General features: G+C 38.5%; 1 protein-coding gene across 1 annotated transcript in view; it reads right to left on the bottom strand.

The window, feature by feature from the left end:
• Positions 1-24,697, bottom strand: part of LOC126237535 (filamin-A) — a 914,413-nt gene that overhangs the window by 616,542 nt on the left and 273,174 nt on the right. The window contains exons 3-5 of the mRNA XM_049947718.1: positions 15,904-16,034; positions 6,682-6,895; positions 6,336-6,453 (exon numbers count right to left, since the gene is read on the bottom strand). Of these exons, the coding sequence (XP_049803675.1) occupies positions 6,336-6,453; positions 6,682-6,895; positions 15,904-16,034 (463 nt within the window). The remainder of the gene's footprint in view (positions 1-6,335; positions 6,454-6,681; positions 6,896-15,903; positions 16,035-24,697) is intronic.

The following is a 24,697-nucleotide window of genomic DNA, read 5'->3' as shown; positions in this document are numbered from 1 at the left end:
GAGAGCTTCTGTAAAGTTTGGAAGGTAGGAGACGAGGTACTGGCAGAAGTAAAGCTGTGAGTACCGGGCGTGAGTCGTGCTTCGGTAGCTCAGTTGGTAGAGCACTTGCCCGCGAAAGGCAAAGGTCCCGAGTTCGAGTCTTGGTCGGGCACACAGTTTTAATCTGCCAGGAAGTTTCATATCAGCGCACACTCCGCTGCAGAGTGAAAATCTCATTCTCGACAATATGTTACAGTTTGCTGATGACACCACCCTTTTTGCCAAAGGAAGAACTGCTGCAGAATCACTCCAAGAAACAGATGTACTCTTCCAAAACATTAAAGAATGGTTCATCAAAAATAAAATGAAAATGAATGAAAAAAAAAAAACACACATCTTCCGATATGCACCGTTAACAACATCAGATGCCATGATAATATGGAGGCTGTCAAACTGTTGGGCTTCATGATAGACAGGAAACTAACAATGAACAAACACACAGTGTACGTGTGCTCCAAGCTCTCCCGTGTAATATACCTTCTGAGGAGGTTAAAAGGTGTATTGAGTGACCAATATCTCATAACAGTATATTATGCCCTATTCCATAGCCACATCAATTATGGCCTACTGTTAAGGGGACATTCTGTAGGTTGTAAGGATGTGCTAATTCTACAGAAAAAAAGCTCTCAGAATAATCACGTCAAGCAAAAGACAGGAGGACTGCAGGCCTATATTCAAGCAGTTAGGAATTATGACAGTCTTCAGCCAGTATGTGTTTTTATGTCTCATCAGCGTGAAAGAAAACCGAGGAGTCTTCAGCATGAGGCAAGATATACACAATCACAATACCAGTAACAAGAGGAGCATCGAAATACTCAGGTGTCAAATGACGGGAACGCAGGACAGCTTTCGAGTGGTTGCCCTAAAGATGCTCAACTCACTGGCTCAAGAAGTGCAATCCCTGTCACTAGAAACATTCAGAAGGAGAGTAACACAGGACCTGAAAGAACACCCATTGTACTCCATTGGTGAATTTTTTAATAGTGACCAAAGTGAATGGACAAACAAATATTGTATCTATTAAGTATAAATGTCTTAATTTTGTGAATATTTTTTTAAATGTATATATGTAATTAATCTTGACGCAGTCTGTCCAGTCATGGCTGGTAAACGACACAGATCTAGTAATAAACTAAAATACATATTGTACACATCTTGTATACCATTTGAAGGCCTAATGGTATTTTTCTTTGTGACACATTACTGACTCCATTATGGTTCTGTGCCAATGTTCTACTGTACCATTACTAGAAAGGTGACAGCCAGTTGTGTAGTGCCACTGAAAACTGCACAGTTTGGCCAGTTTCTGGAATAGCACAGACTTGAACTGTCAGCCTCGGTCAGTTGTCACATGGCGAAAGCACCCAAAACCTGCAATTCATGTACATGTATATATATATATATATATATATATCAGTGATCACAGCTGCCTCTGCCCAATGCGTACAGCTGTCTACTGCCGTGAATCAGTACCTGTATCCCTCTGACAGTGGAAGAGGGACGAGGAGGTGGATGTGAATGTGGGGGAATGTAGATCTTGTGGATGTCGATTTAGCCGAAAGCTTCCAATGTCAGCAAGTTCGCGGAGACCTGTGTTGGCACGGGACTTGTGAATATGCCCACACATGTGTGTCTTTCTTTGTAAGGTGCCACACAATGGCAGTATGACCCAGGAAGGTAACCTGAGTCTTCCCTACGACAAATTTCTTTTTATGTAATACCACTCGATTGTCAAACAGCCATTGGCATACTTTGTACAGATGTTGTTTCTGTGCTTGAGCACTGGGAGAATATACTGCAAGCTGTCCAAGTATGAGAAACAAAATTTAAGTCTGCTGAGTACAACATCAGCAAAATGTTGCATGTCTAGGAGGCAGTTTTTAGGCAAAAACACATGAATAAAAATTCAAATAAACCAAATAGCAGGATAACTGCAGCCCTCTAGATGTATGTTTCTTATGGTCAAGGCTACTAAACACACTTGCACTGGCCAGTGTGCATTTGAAGTCCTGCATGTTGGGCATGGGCACCAGATACCTGCCCAGAATTGTTCTCGTGTTCAAAGGCTGTGCCCTCCATGTGCCCTCCACATGCCCTCTTTTTTGTGAGCCAGGGGTAGGGACAGCAAGTAACTCCAGAGTGTAACATCTAAGAAATCATCTTCATCTCTGTCAGTCATTCTGGTGCTTTTATGCATGCGCATAGTGAGACAGGTTGTCCTGCTGTAGTGTGGATAACAGGCACTGTATTGTATTTGACATCACTGTGGTGAATGCTACTTGCAACTGTACAACTACTACTACATCTATCCCTTGTAAACCACAGTGAAGTACAAGGCAGAGGGTATGTCCCATTGTATCAGTTGTTTCCCATTCCATTCACATAAGGAGCACAGGAAGTAAGATCATTTAAATGTATCTGTGCATGCTGTAAATAATCTAACCTTGCCCTCACAATCCCTATGGGAGGAATATGTAAGGGGCTGTACTATATTCCTGGTCATAATTTAACGCCAGTTCTTGAAACTTCGTACATAGACTCTCTCATGATAGTTCAAGTATACCATCAAGAGTCTGCCAGTTCAGTTCCTTCAGTATCTCTGTGACACTTTTCTATGGATTAAACAAACCTGTGACCATTTGTGATGCCCTTCTCTATATACATTCAATGTGACCATTTTTGATGCCCTTCTCTATACACATTCAATGTCCCCTGTTAATCCTATCTGGTATGGGTCTGACACATGGGCACAATATTCTAGGATGGGTCACACAAGTGGTTTATAAGCGGTCTCCTTTGTAGACTGATTACATTTCCCATAACTGAAGTCTGCCATCTGCTTTACCCATGACTGAGCTTAAGTGATCACTCTACTTCACATCCCTACGAAGTGTGACACCCTGGTATTTGCGAGTTGAGTGATTCCTGCTGTGACTCACTGATATTACAGGCACAGGACACTACAATTTTTTTTTCATGGCGTGCACAATTTTATGTATCTGAACATTTAAGGCAAGTTGCTAACCTTGGCACCACTTTGAAATCTTATCAAGATCTCCCTGAATTATTTGAATTATTATGCAGCTTCTTTCAGACAGTACTTCATTACAGAAAATGTATCATCTATAAAAAGTCTGAGGTTATCATTAATATTCTCCACAAGGTCATTAATACGCAACATGAACAGCAAGGGTCATAACATACTTCTCTGGATTACTTCTATATCTTTTGATGGCTTTACAGCTGAGGTAACTTGCTGTTTCTTCCCTACAAAAAAATCCTCAGTCAAGTCACAAACATTGATTGACACCCCAACAATTTATTTTTGATAATAGGCATTGATGTGATACAGAGTCCAATGATTTTTGGAAATCAAGAAATACTGCACCTACTTGACTGTATCGATCCAAGGTTTTCAGTATGTCACATGAAAAATCACCGAGTTGGGATTCATGTGATTGATATTTTCTGAATCTATGTTAGCTGGCACGTATGAGGTCATTCTGTTCCAGATACCCCATTATGTTTGAACTCAGAATATGTTCTAAGTGTCTACAAGAAACTGATGTCAAGGAAACTGGACTGTAGTTTTGTGGATCACTTCTATTACCCACCTTGCAGATGGACATGGCCTGCGCTTTTTTCCAACTCACTTAGTGACTTACTTTCACAATCATCAGAAATCATCCACGTTACAGTTGTGATAAGTTTCTTCGAGAGGCTTGCATTCTCTATCCTCTGTGACACACCATAATCTTGATGGCCTCATGCTCCTGTTATGTATTGTTGTCCACTAAGCATAGCAACTGTATTCCCTGCAGTGCAACATATGCTAGGAAGATGACACCTAATACATGTTTGGACACAACGGCGATTACGGAAGACCACATGAACTGACTGTAGAAACCAATTTCGACAGTGCACACCTTGTATCTGTAAGTGTCGATCGTGGAATTATTAACTGCCACCAGCTGTGGTTGAACATCCTGCTTGTCATGCAGTGTGTGGCTGACAGGAAGTATGCTGAGGTCTGAGCCAGTGTCTACAAGTTATGTCATGCCGGTATGCCTATCTGACACTTAGTCTTTTCTACACTGTCATCAGGGTTTCTTGTTGCAGTGGTGTCAGTTTGAACTGGTTGGTGCCTTGACATCTCTGCTGCATGTGCAACTGAATTCTCAGTGCTTCCACTGTGACCCCAAAGTCTTGAATTTCTTTAGAAATGCTCTATGGGCATCACTGTGTGATGGCAATGCAGTCTGGAGTTGTAGCCTTGCATGATTTTGGCTGGCAGACGTCAGTTTTGTCTGGAAGGTCTGCCAATGTCATTGTACTTGTTGCAGGTGGCTTGTGTGTTACATAGACTCTTTCTGTGGCCTGCAGTAATTTGTTGAGTGATCTATCATAGACTCTTTCTGTGGCCTGCAGTAATTTGTTGAGTGATCTATCATAACTGCAATCATGTGGGGTGACCAGCTGCATGGTCTCATAGTTTATCCACATAGATAACAGCACTTAATTCTGGGATGTACAAAATTATTTTCATTTCCGAAAGTGGAAGATACAGTGACATTAGATAATAGCAGACTTAAGCTCAATAGCATGAACATCTATAACATAGCAAAGACAAAACACAAATCATGTCAGAGGATTCATGTGTACCACCTGCTTTTCTTATGATGCACAAGTATACAAAAACATATCACTGCAACACCTTATTATATTTATATATTTACTTAGTTTATGTCAACATTGGAGCATTACAATAAAGCATTATACAACTGAGTCTACAATGATTACACTTAGATCTTAGCAGCCAACAATTTCTTCCTTTCCCAAAGTTTCTCCATTTAGTGTAATCTGGTGGCTCGATCTACTCCAGATATGACATACTTGTTCCACTGTGATGTTTGGAATGTCAGTCAAATGTACTTGTTCTTCATATGCAGCTGTCCTCTCTTAACAATAAGGGCATTCCTTGTAGTTCGAAGACTTGACACTAAATACTGAATCTTACTTTTCTATATGCTGTGCATTTTCATAAATGCCTTATAACAAACTACAACATCTTCCATGCCATTCCCTATTTGTCCTCGAACTCCATCCTACAGGTTGCATTGTTCTTCATTACCTGAGATAAGCCACCATACTTTTTTCTTTTCTTCATTAGTTGCTGACCTCCTTCCACACTTTCACTACAGGCATTACTTAATGACTCACATTCCGTACTTTCAAAGAATTGCAGACACTTAAGTGCACTATACAAAGACCTGCTACACAAGAGCTTAATGTACCAGCAATGCACGTAAGTACAACAATGTTTGACAACAACTGTTCACCAGGGCTGCAACCTGTATCATTATTTAAAGACCAGCGCTTAATGGACTAAGCCTTTTATTTCCCCATTTCATATGGACTGAACTCTTTCTTTTCCTGTACTGCATTTTTTCAAACATCATTCACAGAACAACTGAGCTTGTTTTTACCTACTTACTACAGAAGGAAATTTTGGGTCTGTTTCATATACCGGTGAAAACTCAAAAAATTAAAAAATGGACTCAGCTCATTCTTTTCCTGGACCCTTCAATCATATTTCCCATACCTCTTCTTTTTCAGAATTGATACCCCACATACTTATTACACCTACCACTCTAAACATTAAAATGTGCATCTCACTTCTACCTTTATCAAGTACTTGAGTTTTCTGTTTCCTATAAAAGAACTTGAAGTTTTAACATATTCTGGTGGTGTGTGTGTGTGTGTGTGTGTGTGTGTGTGTGTGTGTGTGTGTGTAAAATGTTGATGAACTTTTTCACTGGATTTAATGGCGCAACACTAAGTGCCTCATATGAAAAAACAATAACATACTACCCAAATCGAGTAAATCATTTATGTAATTTGTGAAAGCTGTGTTACATGAGTTACAACCTATGATTTGGAATTCTTGGGGTAGTTTTCATTAGTAATTAAATGTGGATTTCACACTAAGGTCTTCCTACATGGTTCACTATAGGTCCTAAATATTGGGATGACTTTATGGGAGACAAATAGTGAACAATAAACCCAACAATTTCCATTACAGAACAAAGCCTGCATTAAATTCTGTACTTGGGTAACTGTTGAAATGCAACCTCAAGCAGCTGTATTTGTGCCACAATCTGTGACATCATATCACAAGTAATAAACCAGCTAGTTGTTGATGAAAATTTTGAATTTATTTTTAAATTGCTTACTCATTAACATTAATATGTGGCATATGCAAAATGAAAATCTTGTATCATGAATGCTATACTCACCTTTGCTGAGATTATTCTCCCAAGAGCTGGGATCTGTTGACATTGTCTCATATCCTGGCACAGGACCACCCAGAGACCTCACTATGGAGCAGAGTACAGTTCCATCATTCCAGTCTCTCTGAAATTAACCGTACTGAGTTCAGGAATCTCATCACACAACTAAAATGAACCAAGCTGAATAAAATCAGTGCAAAGTGGTCTCCAAAAAGACAAGTCAGAAAGCAATGAAAGTGGAAGGAGGATAAGTAAGAAAAGCAAAATGAAAGTGGCAGTTTTGAGAGAGAAGGGAGGTGAGAAATATCATATCAAAATTTAAATACTCCAAATGCTTTCCAAACATACTCACAGTGAAATTCCGCACGTTAAGTTCAGGTACTTGACTGTTCACCCATCGCAGGGTAGCATGATATCCTGGACTGTCCTCTTTCATGAAATATGACAAATACGTCATACCTGACAGTTCATCAAGGAAAGGAGAAGCTAAATATTCTGGTTCAAGGACCATTGGTATCTGGAACTCTCTTCTTGCTATCTCCATAGCATTACGGCAGTTTTCAATGCTGTAACATAAATTAAAGTTGCTTCTTGCAAAATAGTTTTTATTAACAGATTATACTTACTTAGCTGGTGAATACATACTACAAACATTTAATATGAATTCTTTTAAAAACATCTTCAAATTCTAACATATTTTGTTGTTCTGGCCTCCAGACTGAAGATTGGTTCAATGCAATTCTCCACACTAGTTTATGCAGTGGAAGCCTCTTTACCTCTGAACAGATAGTGCAACCCACTCCCATTTGAATTTGCTCAGTGCAGTCAATACATAGTCCTCTTCCTCTACAATTTTATCCCTCCCCCCACTCCACCCCACCTCTCTCTCCACCCCCCCCCCAAATTCCTCTCCCCCACCTCCATCACCCAACTGATCATTCCTCGATGCCTCAGGACATCTCCCACTGTAATGCTACAAGTTGAGACCACTTCACCACGTATTGAGGCCCTTACATGAAGGCTCACATGAGGTCAACTAAAAAAGAAAGAGATCATCAATTAATTGACATCAAACCAATATTCCTACAGAATATTGATTCCTTCTTTATAAATAACACTCTGGTGTATTTCATTTTTTTAAATATTAATTTTATTTTGATACTTATATCCCTTCCCTCTCTGCCAGACAAAAATAAAAGAGTAAAGAGACAATTGTAGTCAGACTCCTTACATACTGCAGAATGGGATCCCAGAAAGTGCTCTATGATATGACCAATGTAAGAGAATTTAGCAATTTCTCTGTAATGGTGACATCTGTTAGAATCTGAATAAAATTTAAACAGCTCCTTCTTCAAAGAGGTGTCTTGATAAAGATGGCTTCCTTCTTTGCATTGGTTGGCACCTATGCAGAATAGGAAACTTCTGAGAAATGAAAGAATTATCTGCTTTCTTTGTCCCAACAGGCAGAACTAAGCCACTACCTTTCTCAGAAGTTGTCAGGAGATCTATTGTTTAGTAATGAAGGTTTACTGAAGGCTGGTCACACAGAGGCCACTAAAGTTTTGCTGTAGCTGCCTCACCCCTGATCTGCCCACGTGAAAATTAGTAGTTGCATTTATATGACGTGCTTGGAAGATGCCAAATTCACATTTGGTTCCTGGCACTCGATGCTTAGTCTTGTTACAGTTTTGCTGTTCATTATCTCAGACAAAAACTGTAACAATGCCAGCATTTTAATGCAGCAATAATAGGAGCATTGTAGCAGGTTTCTACATGCTGCAAGCCACCATTGACATCAGACATTGCAACCACCTCCCTTTGTCAGCTTGACCAAACTCTCATTAGCAAAATTATCTCTCTTTTTTTGAGTAGAGCTTGAATTTAGTTTCCAAAGTAATGGCACACTGTTTAACACTTTGTAACCAGTACTCAGCTAGTAATTTACTAGCACTGCTTGATTCACTTTAAGTGACAGTATTCTGCTGTGAAATCTTGACTGCAATCATATTGTTGTGAAGGCTGTTCTCAGCAATGTGAAAGACATAGGGTCTATTATATGAATATTTTAGTGATAACCTTTGTCAGTCATCCCGACGATCCATTAACACCAGGATCAAGGAGCATAAGCGACATTGCAGGTTGGGGCAGGTGGAGAAATCGGCCGTGGCAGAACACGCACTGAATGAGACCGACCACGTAATAAAATTCGCCGACACGGAAGTTCTGGCTGTAGAGAACCACTATCACACGCGCTTGTTCAGAGAAGCTGTAGAAATACAAAAACACGCGAACAGTTTGAACAAGAAAGAGGAAAGCCTTAAGGTCAATGGATCCTGGCTTCCCGTACTGCAGCGAACGACCGTCGCAGGTAGCAAGAGGAGAACCGCACCGGAAATGACCGCGGAGAAGCCCTCGGACGTTGGCGCGCCAGGTACATATAGTCTGCGCCCGCGAGCTCGGCTCCAGTTCACCACCGGCAATGGAGGGTGAAGCTTTGACAATGCCAGCCACTCGTGCTGGCGAAACGTCAGAAAAATCATTAGATGAACGTCGGCCGAAGAACCCGAGACAGAAGCCAATAGGCAGTTTGTCAACAAGTGGCCACGAAAGCCTCAACAATTTTGTATTTTTATCACTGTTTAGTCTTCAGAATATCTTGTGTATGCATCTGTCACCCAATAAAGGCCTCAACTATATGGTGAATGGTTATATCACTTCTTATACTGTTTGTCTTCCACACAGACCTTTCAAACTGTATCAAGTTTCAAAGAGAAGAAGTAATAAAGTTGGTAGTTCTGTGGGGGAGAGAAATAATTAATAAAACAAGGGACTGATCCAAAAAGATGTAAATAGCAAAAATCCAAACAGCAAACTAGTATGGTGGTAATGAGACCAGATGTTTCTTGTATTCCTCTCTTAATTTACACTGATTAGCTAAAATATTACAATTCTTTCCTGCCACCAGACTGAATGCCACCTGGTGTCATTGTGGCCATGAGAAATAGTCAGAAAATTATATAAGCAGAGCAGAGATGAATGGGGTTCACTCAAGTGATAAGGGCTGCAAATGGGGAAATCCACTGGCAGAAGTGACTCTGATGTTATAGCCCGGTACCTGTTTCACCTATTAAGGTCGACATAAAATTTTCACTTATTTTCTTTCGAAAATTCTGATGTTAAAGTTTCCATATTAAGCACATATCTTGCAAATTATCAGAATGGTAGAAATAAATTCACTCCACAAAACTTCCTTATTCATTTTGTTGACCTGGTTGCAATGAGCTAAATAGTTTCATCAGAAATGATAGCAATCAAAAGTGACTGCATTTACAAAACTTCATACCTCCGTCCACAGAAAAAAATCTTATGAGCTAATAGGGAAATATAAGTATAGCTGAACTACCATAAATTTCCAGGATCTTTTGATATACTTCTGATTGTCTGATTTTTCTGAATCTATTGACAACCATATTAAGGAGCCTTAGTCCCTAATCAAAAATATACTATATTTTATCACAGAAGACGGATCTCATGGTCATAAACCCACGATTCCCACTGCATAGGCATAAAATAGTATTCCATAACCTAACAGATACTGCTCATGAGAAACAGTATACAAACAAAATATAATGACAAAATCAACAGCTGGTAAAAGATCAACTTTCTGACCAAGGAATTTGTAAACTATTATAAATTAACAAAGTTCAGTGATATCCTGGAGTGAGCCTTTATAAGGCTAAAGCTTGCATCATGTCAGTCAGTGTCCTATTAGGTTTCTGTCATCCTGTTTATTTTGCTATCAGTCTCCAGCTGGTACAGCAAGTCTATTCTTTAGCCCAGCATTGGAAGCCTTTTGCATCTATGTCTGTAAAAACTGGGTTGAGAGCACATGTTTTATAGTAATGAGTAATAGACAATCAGAACGTGTGTTTCGGGTCATTTCAACAAATTTCAGATCAACTACAGTTCTGTGGCTTTTTCTATGCAATTGTGAATATTAATAATGTGGAAAAAATAGATTGCTACACACCATAAAGAATACATGTTAAGTTGCATACAGGCATAATTAAAAAAACACTTACATAAAAGGTTTCAGCCACAGCCTCCAACAACAAATGGGAAACACACACACCATTCATACTCACAAGTAAGCACACCTCATGCACAAATGATCGGCAACTATGGCAGCTCCAACCCAAGTTGCCAGAGTTGGCAATCATGTTGTGCATGAGGCATGCTTACTTCTGTGTGTGAATGGTTTGTGTGTTTCTCTTTTGCTGATGATGTGTATTTTAAGGGAGTTAGCAATCATGTGTGCATGAGGTGTGCTTACTTGTGTGTATGAATGGTGTGTGTGTGTGTTTCTCTTTTACTGGTGAAGGCTGTGACCAAAAGGTTTATGTGAGTGTCTTGTAATTGTATCTGTCTGCAACTTAATGTTCCATCTTTATAGTAAGTAGCAATCTATAATTTCCACAGAGTGGATATTCCTACCTGGAATTTCCATTGTTTAATTGTGTGCGAAGCAACATACGTCCACTTCACCTATCCTGTATCGGGTTTTACTTTTTGAAGAAATAAGAACTATGAAACTCCACATATCTCCATATTAGCTACCAGTGTGTAAACTTGTAAGATATCTTGTCATCACCAATAGGATCTTAGAAATGTGATATTGGTAACCTTCCAGTTTTTAACTTAAACAGAAGCTTTTTACTACACATTTTAAGGATTAGTCATACAACAGCACTTTCAGGTGGTGACCCAGTCAAACTCTGCAGTTACTGAGGCTTATTCCACAACAGATAGGACTAGTTTATGTGACAAATTCAGTGGAAATCAGTTAGAATAATTAATAATTCCATATAAATGGTTTTAAGAACAGTTTACAAGAGATAGCTTGGGATGAAATTTATAATGAACAAACATAAAATTTAATCTGTTCCATGATAAATTCAGATCATGATTTGAAAATAACTTTCTGCAGAAGCTAATCAGGAAAGACATTGAATTGAACATCCCTGGAGAGGAAAAAAAAAAAAAAAAAAAAAAAAAAAAAGAGGAAATGTATGTGTTGGCAAGAACAAGTAGAGACACTGCAGTATTTTCACACTACAAAAACTACTCAAAATAACTAAGAAACGTCATTAAAAAATCAAAGGCTATGCACATTATATTAAATATCAGGTATTCTGACAACAGACTTAAGGTTATGGTATGTAATGAAGTAAGCCTATTCCAACCAGGCACAGAACAGGATACAGAACTGACTGCAAGGGCTTTAAATGATGAGTCACAGGTGACAGATATATTTAATAACCATTTCTTAAATATAGTAGAAAATATTGGGACAAACTGTTCAAGAGGAAAAACACAGCAGTATGTTGAAAAAGCAACTCTCATAAAATTCACTTCTATGAATGTATCACCAATTTCTCCTTCTGAAATTAAGGAATTATATATTCTCTGAAAAATAAAAGTCATCTGGTTTTGATGGTGTTTTCCATACAGTTCTAAAGATTTGTTTCCATATAATAAGCCCTGTCTTACCTGATAAACATAACAAATCAATAACTCAAGGCATTCAACTTGTTTCACAACTGACATAATTTTCCAAAATTTTTGAGAAGATTATTTACTCTGTAATAGAATCTCACCTGAACAACAAAACTATTTTCAGCGAGTTATTCTTCTGAGAATGCCATTTACATTTACACTCACTAAATTTACAAGCATTAAGTAACAAAATAGTGCCGGCTGGAATTTTCTGTGACCTATCAAAGGCCATTTGACTGTGTGAGTAACAATATTCTAAGATAAACTGAGGTTTTATATGACTGTTGGTATAGCCAACCTGTGGATAACATTATATCTAACCCAAAACAGCAGAAACTTGTACCTAGTAATGCAACAAATGTAATCAGAGGACATCATTCTGGCAGAGGATAATTCGTGTATAGGGTTCCACAAGGCTCAATGTCACGTGTGCTAGTTCCTCGTATACATAAATGATTTTTTATCAAATATACAACAAGCACAACTGGTTCTTTTTTCACATTCAACTAGTATTGTAATCAATCCAAGTATACATATAGCAACAGAAGAAATAGTAAACAATGATCTTAAAAGTATAGTTGACTTGTTTTCTGCAAACTGTCTCACCTTCAATTTTAAAAAGATGCAGCACATTCAGTTCTGCACATCTAAGGGCACTACAATATGTGTAACACACGGTGAGGAAATAATAAATACAGTGGGTCTACAAAGTTCTTAGGTGTTCATATTGATAAGAATTTAAATAGAAAAAAGCACATTTTGGAATTCCTAATACAACTTAATTCAGCCATGTTTCCACTTAGACTCATTGCAAATCTTGGGGACATACAAATCAATAAGGAGACATGTTTCCATATTTTCTCTCAATAATATCACATGGAATAATGTTCTGGGGTAGCTCATCTTTAACAAAAAGTGTCTTCATGGCTCAGAAACGTGCTGTAAGAATAATAGATAGACAACTGTTTAAGGAGTTATAACGACTTTATTATGAAAATGATAGATTGCCACTCACCGTATGGATCAGATGCTGAGTCACAGGCAAGCACAAAAAAAAGACTTTATACATTTAAGTTTTCAGCCAAAAAGGCCTTCTTCTAAAGTAGAAAACACATACACACCCAAACACACACACATTCATGCAAGCACAACTCAGACACACATGACCACTGTCTCTGGCCACTGAATTCTGGCTCCTTCAATTTATTCAGGTTCCATCTTTTTGGTTTTTGGTTTCAAAATATCTGTCTTACTATTACAAAATCAACACAAAAACTTCCAGTATTCCCAAGCCTCTTCCACGTGTACAACCTTCTTATACATTTCCTAAACCAAGTGTTAGTAATGGTTAAGCTGTGCACTATACAAAATTCTACCAGACATCTTATTCTATCATTTGTTTCCCCCCAGCCCATATTCTCTTACTATTTTTCCTTCCCTTCCTTTTCCTACAATCAAATTTCAGTCCCCAACCACAATTAAATTTTTGTCTCCCTCTACTAACTGAACAATTTCTTCTGTCTCATTACAGATTCAATCTCTTCATCGTCTGCAGAGTGGGTCGGCATATAAACTTACACTACTGTGGCAAGTGTCGATTTTGTGTGTATCTCGGCTACAGTGATGCATTCGCTACAGTTACCCCAGTTTGATTTTGTGCTGATACCCCAATTCTCACCAGACCAGAAGTCCCGTTGTTCCTGGCATTACACTTCACTAATTTTGACTAAATCTGACAACAACCTATCCACTTTCTTTTTAAATTAAGGGGTCTAACATTCCACACTCCAATCTCTAGAATGCTGGTTTTTGTTTTTACTTCTGACGGGAATGGAGGGAAGATATTTTACCCCCAGCATATCTCACCCTAAAGGATGCCATTATCATTATGCCATACTGTAGAGCTACATGCCCTTGGGGAAAATAACAGATGCAGTTTCCCCTTTCTTTTAACTGTTGCCCCTGGAACTGATGCCAATCTTCAGGAACCACTGGTTAGTCTGGCCTCTGCACAGATACCCTCTGATGTGGGCCACAGTTCATGAGAGACTACATGAACACTATTGTGGACCTCTCGTACGCCTTCATGTTCGACGTCTTCACTGGCGGTGGTGATGTCTTCTGGCAGGGTGGATGTGTCACAGTGGCACAGTTGTCATATGGTGGTTTGAGGATGCGATAATGAACGCACTTCAATGTCTCAACCACTAAATTCAGTGACAAAATACATTTAGGACACTAGCTGGCGCAAGCTCATGTGCTCACAGATCACCTGCCTCTAAATTACAGGAACTGCATGACCTACGGGAAGATGTAGGGTGCCATGTACCTCCGGATAGTAACAATTTTTTAGATCTGTACACACAGTATCATTGCTGTACTGCAGTATAAAGGTGGACCAACATGTTGCTAAGTGGCCATTATGTTTTAACTCAATAGTATATATTTTTAATGTTGCTTTGATTTATTTGTGGCAAATGCATGCATAAACATCTTTCCTGGTTCTTTTTTTTTTTCCACCTTTAGAACCGAACAGAGAATATCTGGTTTTCAAACTCAGGTAATTACTATTCATTTGCTCATAATTCAGGAAGATTTAACACTGCTTCTCTAGGAAAACAGGTGTGTAAGAGAAAGTTTCTGCTCACCATATAGCAGAGATGCTGTCTCACAGTTAGGCGCAACAAAAAGACTCTCACAATTATAGGTTTCAGCCATTAAGGCCTTCGTCAACAATAGACACAGATACGCACATGCACATTCACTCACACAAATGCAACTCACACACACGACTGCAGTCTCAGGAGTGTGGTTTCAGTTGCCTGAGACTGCAGTTGCGTGTGTGAGTTGAGTTCCTTTGAGTGTGTGTACATATGCATGCGTATGTGTGTCTATTGTTAGAGGTTAGATTAGATTGAGTTTTCATTCCATAGACCCAAAAAATGAGATGATTCTCAAGGGTGTGGAACATGTCAGAAAGTATAACATAAAAACATAAAACATTTGAATGTAATACTTATTACCCCGATCATTTGTCAGGAGATTGTCGAAATAGGTGAATACAATGCGGTAAACTGGAACAGCTAATATTTACATACTTAACATGCTGTCAGAATGAAACATTGTTATGCACTATTAATAAATTTATCATACAAAAAATAACAAATCTTGATGTTGTGACCAAGTGCTGTCAAAACTAAAATCTAAAAATACATTTTTACTTAAATTGGCTTAACAATCACTGTTAAGATATTCATGTATAGAATAGAAGGAATCGCCTACCAAAAAGTCTTTCAAAATCTGTTTAAACTGTGCTTTATCTGAAACCAAGTTTTTAATGGTTGCTGGCAATTTATTGAAAATGTGTGTTCCTGAATATTGGACCCCTTTTTGGACGAAGGTAATTGATTTTAGGTCTTTATGTAGATTGTCCTTATTCCTGGTATTGGTACTATGTATTGAGCTATTTGTTGCAAAAAAAGATACATTACTTGCAGCAAATTTCATCAAGGAATAAATATACTGAGTAGAAGAGGTTAGAATACCAAGTACCCCGAACAAGTTTCTACATGATGTTCTTGAATTTACAGCGTAAATGATTCTTATCACACACTTTTGCACCCTAAAAGCTTTCACTCGGTTGAAATTTCATAATATGATCCTGTATGACATAATGACAGGTCACAGAAAATTCCGGTAGCCTCTAATTTATTATAAAATAAATTAAGTACATTCTCACTGTAAGTGTAAATAGCTTTCTCTATACCAGAACCTTTAAGAAATCCAAACTGTGACTTGGACAATATGTTACGTTGACGAAGGCCTTAATGACTGAAAGCTACAGTTGTGAGAGTCTTTTTGTTGTGCCTCTCTGCAATTCATCATGTCCACTATATGTTGTTTCTGTTTGCATCTTATAATGAAGGTACTCCATTTTATTGTAAACCTTTTGTGTACATCTCAAATTTATATTGGGCTTCACAGTTTAATAAGAAATTATGTACACTGCATATCTTACCTGTCTCTTGGGTTTAAGCTCCTCCAGTGTGGAAACAGACCCGGTTTGCAATAATCCAGAAGAGCACTGAGGTAGATTCCCGAATTCCAGTCTGTGGTGAAGTTGCTTATCCTGCACTCTGGGAGCACTGCCTGTCAATAAAACAATGTTCCCTTGTAAATAACAAGTGAATTTGTACACTGTAATAAAACTTGCCTACAGTGCTTTTTTTCCTTCCATTTGGCACTTATCAGTACAGAACAACAGAAATGAGTATAATCAAGCTCCAACATTTCAAATTTCTCTCTGAAACACTTATAGCAATAGTTTTTATACTTGCTGCATACTTCTCTCTGGATTTTATTGTATATTAGAAAACTGGCAGCAGCACTGTTTACTGTTATTACGTTCCTGCTTTTGGAGAACTGAGCATAGGACCCTACTTCATAGAACTCTACATAAGAGAAATCTACTGTTTTGGCCACAGTTTAACTTCACTGTATAACCTTAGGAAGGAGTAAAAAATAATAAAAAAATTAAGTTATTTACGAACTAATGAAAAATTTTAGTACACAATAAAGACTCATCAATATGTATTGAGTCATCAACTGTACAGCTCCAAATAAATTTATAAAAGTGACTGAACTCATTGGCTCCTATGGCAAATCAGATACATTACTGAACTCAAAAGCCATACACAAAATGATCAATAAATCTCACTTCCAGTAACTATGTCAAAATATTTTGAAATATTGTTCCTCGAATGACATATTCTGTGTGAACTAGTTCTTTTTGTGTGTGTGTGTGTGTGTGTGTGTGTGTGTGTGTGTGTGTGTGTGTGTGTGTGTGTTTGTTTTCTGAAAAACAACTGTTTATGTTCAAACAATGTCTTTAAAGCTATCTTGTCAAAAGTAGATGCTACAAGAATTGTGGCTGTAGTACAACTATAAAATTTATAATGTTTATAATTTATAACAGCAACCAGCCACACGTATGGTTTCAAAACATTTGTTTAAACCAAACCTTTACCGGTTTCACATTTATTACAAATCAGTTTCCAGAACTAGTAATGGTTTAATTTAAATAAAGTGTTTTAAACAATAGTTGTGGCTGGTTGATGTTATAAATTATATTTCTGGTAAGTGTCTTTTTACCTCAGCAATACATGAGTGTCTCAATAGTACTATAATTCAAATGGCAAATAAAAATTAACAATACATATAATTTTAGATTTATGGAAAGCTTTTCACTTCATTGATCACAAAAGCCACTGAGGAAAGAAGGTGCAACCAACTGCAGGTTTTAAATCATATTGAAATCAATAATAACTGCTGTTTGTGGTCCAAGGTCATAACTGGATTGTCACTGTGATTGGGAGAGAGAGCTGAGAAGACCAAAAAGTTTCAGTGAGGCTCACCATCTGCATTATAGTCCCCAGAACACATCATGGCCCTTTGGTTCTTAGATGAGTAGTACAAGTGTGCAAAGCACACAAGGGATGTTTTAGCTTCAGTCCAGGTACTGACAGCAGTGGGAGACCCCAGAGGACCAGTGTGAGATACATAGATATTGTCCCCACAGGTGAAACTACTAGAATCCATAATGATCAACAGCAATAGCAGTGCTATAAAGTTTCAGAATTGAAGCAGTCCTAAAAAGCAGTGGAGCTCATATAATACTAGGAACAGGAAGCTGACTAAAGCCCAGAATTCACAGTAATGAGATTTTAGAGTTGGATCTCAACATATATCGAAAGGATATGCTAATGGATATGCAGATGATGTATTTGTCACAGCAGACAAAAAACTCAAATTCAGTAAGATATAAACTGTGGGTGCATACATCATTTTTTGGGCAAGGCTCAGTATCAATGATAGGCATAAACTTTTAATCCAAATTTTTTCTATCAACGACTATGCTCACCCTCACATGTAACCGAAAACTTTACAGAAAACCTCAGTTTGCTATTATGTATTATGGCGAATTATAAAGTTTTTGTTTGGAGGAGACTGTAACTATCCAACAGTAAGTTGGAAAAATTACAGTTTTGCACGTGGTGGACATGACAAGACCACTTGTGAAGCATTCCTAAATGCCTTCTTTGAAAATGTAGACCATCAGAACAGAAGTTCAAGAGCCCACACAAGAGGGAAATACACTAACTGGCTCAGTCCAAAGCTTTCAGTTCATCACGTGAGGAAAGCATGAGTGGGGTTTCACACGATCGATATTTTTGGAATCTGTGTTGGCTGGCATGGAGGAGGTAATTTTATTTGAGATGCCTCATTATGTTTGAGTTCAGAATATATTCTAAGCTTCAACAACAAATTGGATAGTAGTTTTGTGAATCACATCTGCTACCCTTGCTGTATGTAATTGGGTGTGACCTGTATTTTCTTGCGCCTACTGGGCACAGACTGTTGTTTGAGGGATTTGTGATACATTATAATCAAAAGAGGGGCTAGCTCCGCCCAATTTCGGTGTAGAATCTGATAAATATAGAATCTTATCATAAAAAGCCAGAATTAGGCATCCCTCCAACTGAAAACTCCATTATTGTTTTGGAGGCCACAGTCTTTGAATAATCAAGATTGTTGTTGTATACAGATCTTTTCTCTGGAGTGAGTTATTTTGTTGATAAATAACGTTCAAATACCTACTACCCATTTGTCACACCAGCACGAAAATTAATGCTTAAAGTTTTATAAGTAGCAGAAAAAAAGTAATAAAATTTTCTAGAATAAGTGTGAAAACTGTTCTCGACATGGGAGTCATATATTCAGTCATTTGAAGTAACTTATACGAGGATTGGAACTTAAATAGTGGCAACTATTTATTCAGAACCGATACAAAAGAGTTACATGTTTGCACCTGTTACTGTCCTTCAAAGTAGTCACCAGCATTGTGTAGAACCCATTGCCAGTGATGTGGAGGGCATAGTATACCGTTAGCAGAGCCTGTTCTGTTGGTGGTGCGAATGGAGCGATCTACTGATTGTCAAATCTCTAGAACAGTTCTGAAGCAAATGCCATGAACTGGTTCCTTCACCTTAAGTCTGGGGAGTATGGTGCACGGTACAGTACTTCCCAGTCCCATCAACCGAACAGAGCAGCCACAGTTTGCACTGTATGCACCAGTGCTGTCGTGCAAAATTATGGGTGGGTCGTGCATGAAGTGTCACCGCTTCTTTCGCAAAGCTGGTCGCAGGTGATGCTCCAAAAATGAACAGTAATACCGTGCACTGACAGTCTGCTGTGGAGGAACATAGTGCATTAGGATAACACCATTACTGTCATACATGAGAATCACCATAACTTTAGACCACTCCATTCGCACCATCAACAGAACAGTCTCTGCTAATGGTATACTACAATCCACATCACTGGCAATGGGTTTTGCACAATGCTGATGACTATTTTGAAGGACATTAACAGGTGCAAACATGTAACTCTTTTGTAACAGTTGTGAATAAACAGTTGCCACTATTTAAATTCCAACCCTCATATGTCAGGTTGTATAGTTTTGTTATGGCTTGCTATCTAATTTTCCCTGTAGCCATGCATGCTCCTACAGCCTCACATTTCTCATCCAAACATTCCCCTTTCTGAACTGTGCACATGGTAATTCTCTCTGCAATATATCCTACATTCCAGTAACCCCTCTGACCCCAACATTTGCTAGCCCCTGGCCTCTACTAACCTGTGTCCTTCCATGCTCCCAAGCCAGCACAACACAGCCTTCCATTCCACCAACACACCCACTTGTCATTTTCCCCTTCTCTCTTTTTCCAATCTGCCCCACCAAACTCCCAACTGTACCCAGCAGCCCCACACTCTCCCTGCATGCTCCCACAAACTGCACTGCACCTTCCTGCTCCCACCCACAACTCAGTCCAGCCACAGTGTCCAGAGACAGTGGTTTTGTGTGAGAGAGAGAGAGAGAGTGTGTGTGTGTGTGTGTGTGTGTGTGTGTGTGTGTGTGTGTGTGTGTGTTTGTGCTCATCTGTGTTTTCTTCTACCAGAGGTCTTTTAGATGAAAGTTAAAATGTACAGCAGTCTTCTTGTGCATGTCTGTGACTCTGCATCTCCTCTATATGGTGAATAGCCTTTCTCATAATACTGTTGTCGTTCTTCTTTGGTCATTTACCACATTCTGCCAGTCTCACTTTTTGGAATCTCTATTTCCTATCACTTGCATTAATTGCTACATTTTTATATCTTCTCTTTTTGTCAATTAGACTCAATATCTTATGTGTTATCTAAGAATTTCTCCCTATTTGATGCTTGGCTGCCTTCACTATTTCATCACTCAAAGCTACCCATTCATCTTCTCTAGTAATTTATTCCATATGTTTCAGTCAATTACTGTTTACTCCTATCTTTGAAACTCTCAAGAAATTCAGTTCTTTCAACTTATTCAGGACCAATCTCTGTAATTCGCCCCCCCCCCCCTTTCTCCCTCCTTTAAGCCTCTTTAGTTTTAATCTGCAGTTCATAAACAGTAAGTGATGGTCAAAGTCTACATTTATCACCCAATACTTTTTGCTAATTAAAGCCTAAAGGTCTCTTCCACGTACTCTAACTTCTTTCATGACTCTGAAACCAAGTGCATTAGGACCTCGAAAATTGCGCATGCTTGGGGATCTGTCAATGCTAGGTTATCAAATATGCCCGGATTTTTGAGGTCATTTTTAAAAACTTAGTTTAAAAAGGGGGTAAAGGCAAAATGAACTTTTTATTAATCTGTAGTCCATTTGACAATTATACAAATAGCTGAATAGCAATGACTTTATTGAATAACTATTACACAAAAACACACAGCACTGATGCTAATTAAAGTGCTGTAAATTTAGGCCTAGTGAATATAGTCATTGGTACTAGTACGAAGCTAACAAAGCAACTGGCATATCTCAGTGACAATACAATCACTCAGTGAACCAGACAGTTGTTAACTGACGAGGCGTCACGCCGAACTAAAAATACGGGATAATAGTGTTGCCACAGACTGCAGTCGTGTGTGTGTGTGTGTGTGTGTGTGTGTGTGTGTGTGTGCGAGAGAGAGAGAGAGAGAGAGAGAGAGAGAGAGTCGTCTATTTTTGACGAAGGCCATACTGGCCGAAAGCTAATTTGTGACTGGATTTTTGTTGTGCCTATCTGCGACTCAGCATCACCGCTATATGGTGAGTAGCAACTTTCCTTTTCATAATATTGTTACATTCCACCCTGGATTTTCCGTAGTTTGAATACGGGGTGATTTCTGGTAAGTGCCGAATTATCGGCTGTATAATCATAAATACTCTCTTGTAGTGTCAAAATTGGACAAACGTCAGTGAATTGTATGCTATGTGCAAAAAAAGTGTCAAAAGCTGTTAAAATATGTGTAGTGGCACAAAAATGGTATCATTCTTGTTGTTTCGCGGAAGCAAATCTCGGTCAACATAGGCCTACATGTGACAGTGGAACTGAGTGCAACGGTCTGGAAACTGCATTTGAAATGTGCAACGCTGGACTCGAAATAAGTGTGAGGGAAGCACTGCAAAGTGACTTAAGTAAAGCTAGCAATATGCAGAAATGCTGAAAAGTTTGATCGACTATATGGACCTTCCCACAGATACGCAAACAGGCAAACGAGAGTGTGTATATATTAGGCCTGAGAAAATCTCACGACCTGTCTTAACCCTGCTGTTCTGTTCACTTTTACTTGACATATATACTGTTCGGGTCAATATGACCCGACATATCAAAATGCTTTAGAAACATAAATTTTGGTACAGTTTTAGCTATCGACATTGTTGTTCTATTCCAGTACCTTGTTAGTAATAATAATAATAATAATAATAATAATAATAATGGTAATAATAATAATAATAACAATGCATACAACTTTATTGAGGGATATTTTTCATTTAAATATGCACATAAATTTGAAACAACAGACAGTTTCCATTACAGGCATTCAACTTAGAAAGCACTACAGTTTTTCCATACTTCTATTCTTATTGTTGACAGTTTAGACGTAAGTATTGACATTTTCTAACAACAGACAGTTGTCATTACAGATATTCATCTTAGAGCACACTACAGTACAGAACACACTACAGTTTTTTTATTACATTCCAACATAGAAAGCACTACAACTTTAGAATCCTCTCTTCTTACTGATTGTAGTTTAGGCACAAGTATTCACATAAATTTGAAACAACAGAATTTTCAATACAATCATCTTATAAAATACTACAGTTCTTTTCTTACTGCTTGCACTGTGGACACAAGTAGGTTACATGTTTCTTGCAAATATGTTTACTACATTTTCCACACACCATGTTTGTTTTATTGTCATTACTTGATGGACAGAACTTACAGCGTGCACGTTTTGTAGATTTTCTTGTTGTTACCGATTCTGACACACCACCCACATCATTCGGGTTTTGGATGCTTGTGACCATTCTCAAAGAATCTTCTGTTCTTGGGAAATGCGTTCTTGATGCAATATGTTCTTTTATCAGTGACTTTCCAAGTTCCTCCAAGAATATTCTCCTTCTAGTCAATTTGCTTGCATTCCAATTAGGGTCAACCGAAATCCACAAAACGTATGCATTATAAGCAGAAACATCAAGAATATTGTAGAAAACTATCATTGGCCACCTATTACTTTTTCGTTTGCATGTATATGTACCTAATAACTGATCAAGCGTGTCTACAGCACCTTTGGTTGAATTATAGTCCAAAATCATTTTTGGCTTCTTATCAGCCCTGTCACTGATTTCCGCATCATGGTGGAGAGTGCTCATAAGTACAACATTCTTGTGTCTCTTAGGAATATAATTAACCACAGTAGTGTCATTTGTGAAGTAAAATGAAGAGCTGTGTACCTCCTTGTTGGTCATTTTGTGTGGAAGCTCCGGCTTATTTTTCCGTATAGTTCCCAACATAGTCAATTTCCTTTTCAGAAGCAGCTGCCCCAAATTGTACGACGTAAAAAAGTTGTCACACGTGATATTCTGACCACGTAACTCAGAAGTGAGATCAGATACCACCCTCATTCCCTGATTTCTTTCTGGTGCCGCTCCACTCACCTTTCCTGTATAAATTTGGGCTTTCAGTACGTATGAAGTTTTGCTGTCACACATGGTCCATATTTTGATCCCATATTTTGCCGGTTTACTTGGGATATACTGCTTGAATGGACAGCGACCTCTAAATGCTACTAACTGCTCGTCAACAGTAACATTTTCTCCTGGATTATACAGTTTAGGAAGGACCTCTACCCACTTCTCCCAAATACTACGAATTGCGGCAAGTTTGTCAGTACGTCGTCTTTCCTCTCTAGTAGATTTCTTGTCAAATCGCAGGACACGTGATATCTTACAGAATGTTTCATGAGACATGGTTGCTCGAAATATGTTTCGCCCAGTATCTTTATCCCACAAACTTTTTGTAGACTCCCCATGAGATCGATATACACCCGCTAGGAGTAAGAGTCCTAAGTATGCATGGAAAACAGAACCATCAATATCTGTCCACTGTTCACCATAAACTCGCTGCCCTTCAATATTTGTCATCTCTATTATTTCATTTTGAAGCGCTGTGTGAAATACTGCTTCAAATGAACATTTTACATCAGATATTCTGCTGACTGCATACCTGGTAACTCCTGGGGTACTCTTGATGATGTTCGAAGCTGGTAGGCGACCATGTTGTGCTGGTGGATGCAACTGCCATTCTATATTCCCATTTTTAGAAAGAAAAGTCTCTACACTATTTTGTATGGGCTGTGGACTGTCGTAACTGTCATCGGAACACTCGCTTTCAGATGCATTGCTGATGTGATCTTCAAACTCAGAAAGTGATCCTTCATCTGGTGAGGCATTTACTATTTCTTCCAACTCACGATCATTCAATGGTCTCATCGCCATGGTGTCACAAGTCAAACTGGGCAGAAACAAAGCATTCCAATTATTGAGAACTGCCAATTATTATTTCCTGGGGAAAGCAACAAACAAGCCCATTGTTGTGAACGCATGGAGCTTTAGGTGATTGTTGAGAGTAAGTTGGAATGATGCAGTCACTATTCCCACACAACACAACAAAAATAATTTTCGCCATTTCCAGATTTTAGAAATAAATACGAGTTACACTAAACATATTTGTGTCGGGTCATTATGACCCGAACATTACATATGCAACTATTACAGTTGAAGCCCAAACTTCTTAAACTTTTTTAAAACCTTTTAAAACACATGCTGCTCATCCATTTTCAGACAAAGTCACAAAGTTTCATAAATATATATTGGTATTTACATAATGTAAAATAACGTTCATATTCGTTTCGGGTCATATAGACCCGAACAGAACAGCAGGGTTAAATACCAATGGTTCAAATGGCTCTGAGCACTATAGGACTTAACATCTGTGGTAATCAGTCCCCTAGAACTTAGAACTATTTAAACCTAACTAACCTAAGGACATCACACACACCCATGCCCGAGGCAGGATTCGAACCTGCGACCGTAGCGGTCACGCGGTTCCAGACTGAAGCGCCTAGAACCGCAAGGCCAAACCGGCATGTTCTAAATGCAGACAGTTCAGAATCACGGACAAAAAATCTCAGTGTAACAGGTAACTCCTCAGAAAAGATCTGTTGAACAAATAAGTGCCAGCAGAAACATGTTACCATCAAATACCATTAAACGAAAAAATCGTGTGAGAGCAACTTGTAATAAAACTGAATACGAGACAATAAAGGAAACAATGAAGAAGAAGGAAGAAATATACATATTATCGACGAGTCATGGTAAGGGACTGGCTACAATCAT

Source organism: Schistocerca nitens, chromosome 2, assembly GCF_023898315.1.
Source record: "Schistocerca nitens isolate TAMUIC-IGC-003100 chromosome 2, iqSchNite1.1, whole genome shotgun sequence".
NCBI lineage: Eukaryota > Metazoa > Arthropoda > Insecta > Orthoptera > Acrididae > Schistocerca > Schistocerca nitens.
The sequence above is the reverse complement of the archived record's forward strand: the minus strand, read 5'-3'. Positions and strand labels throughout refer to the sequence as shown.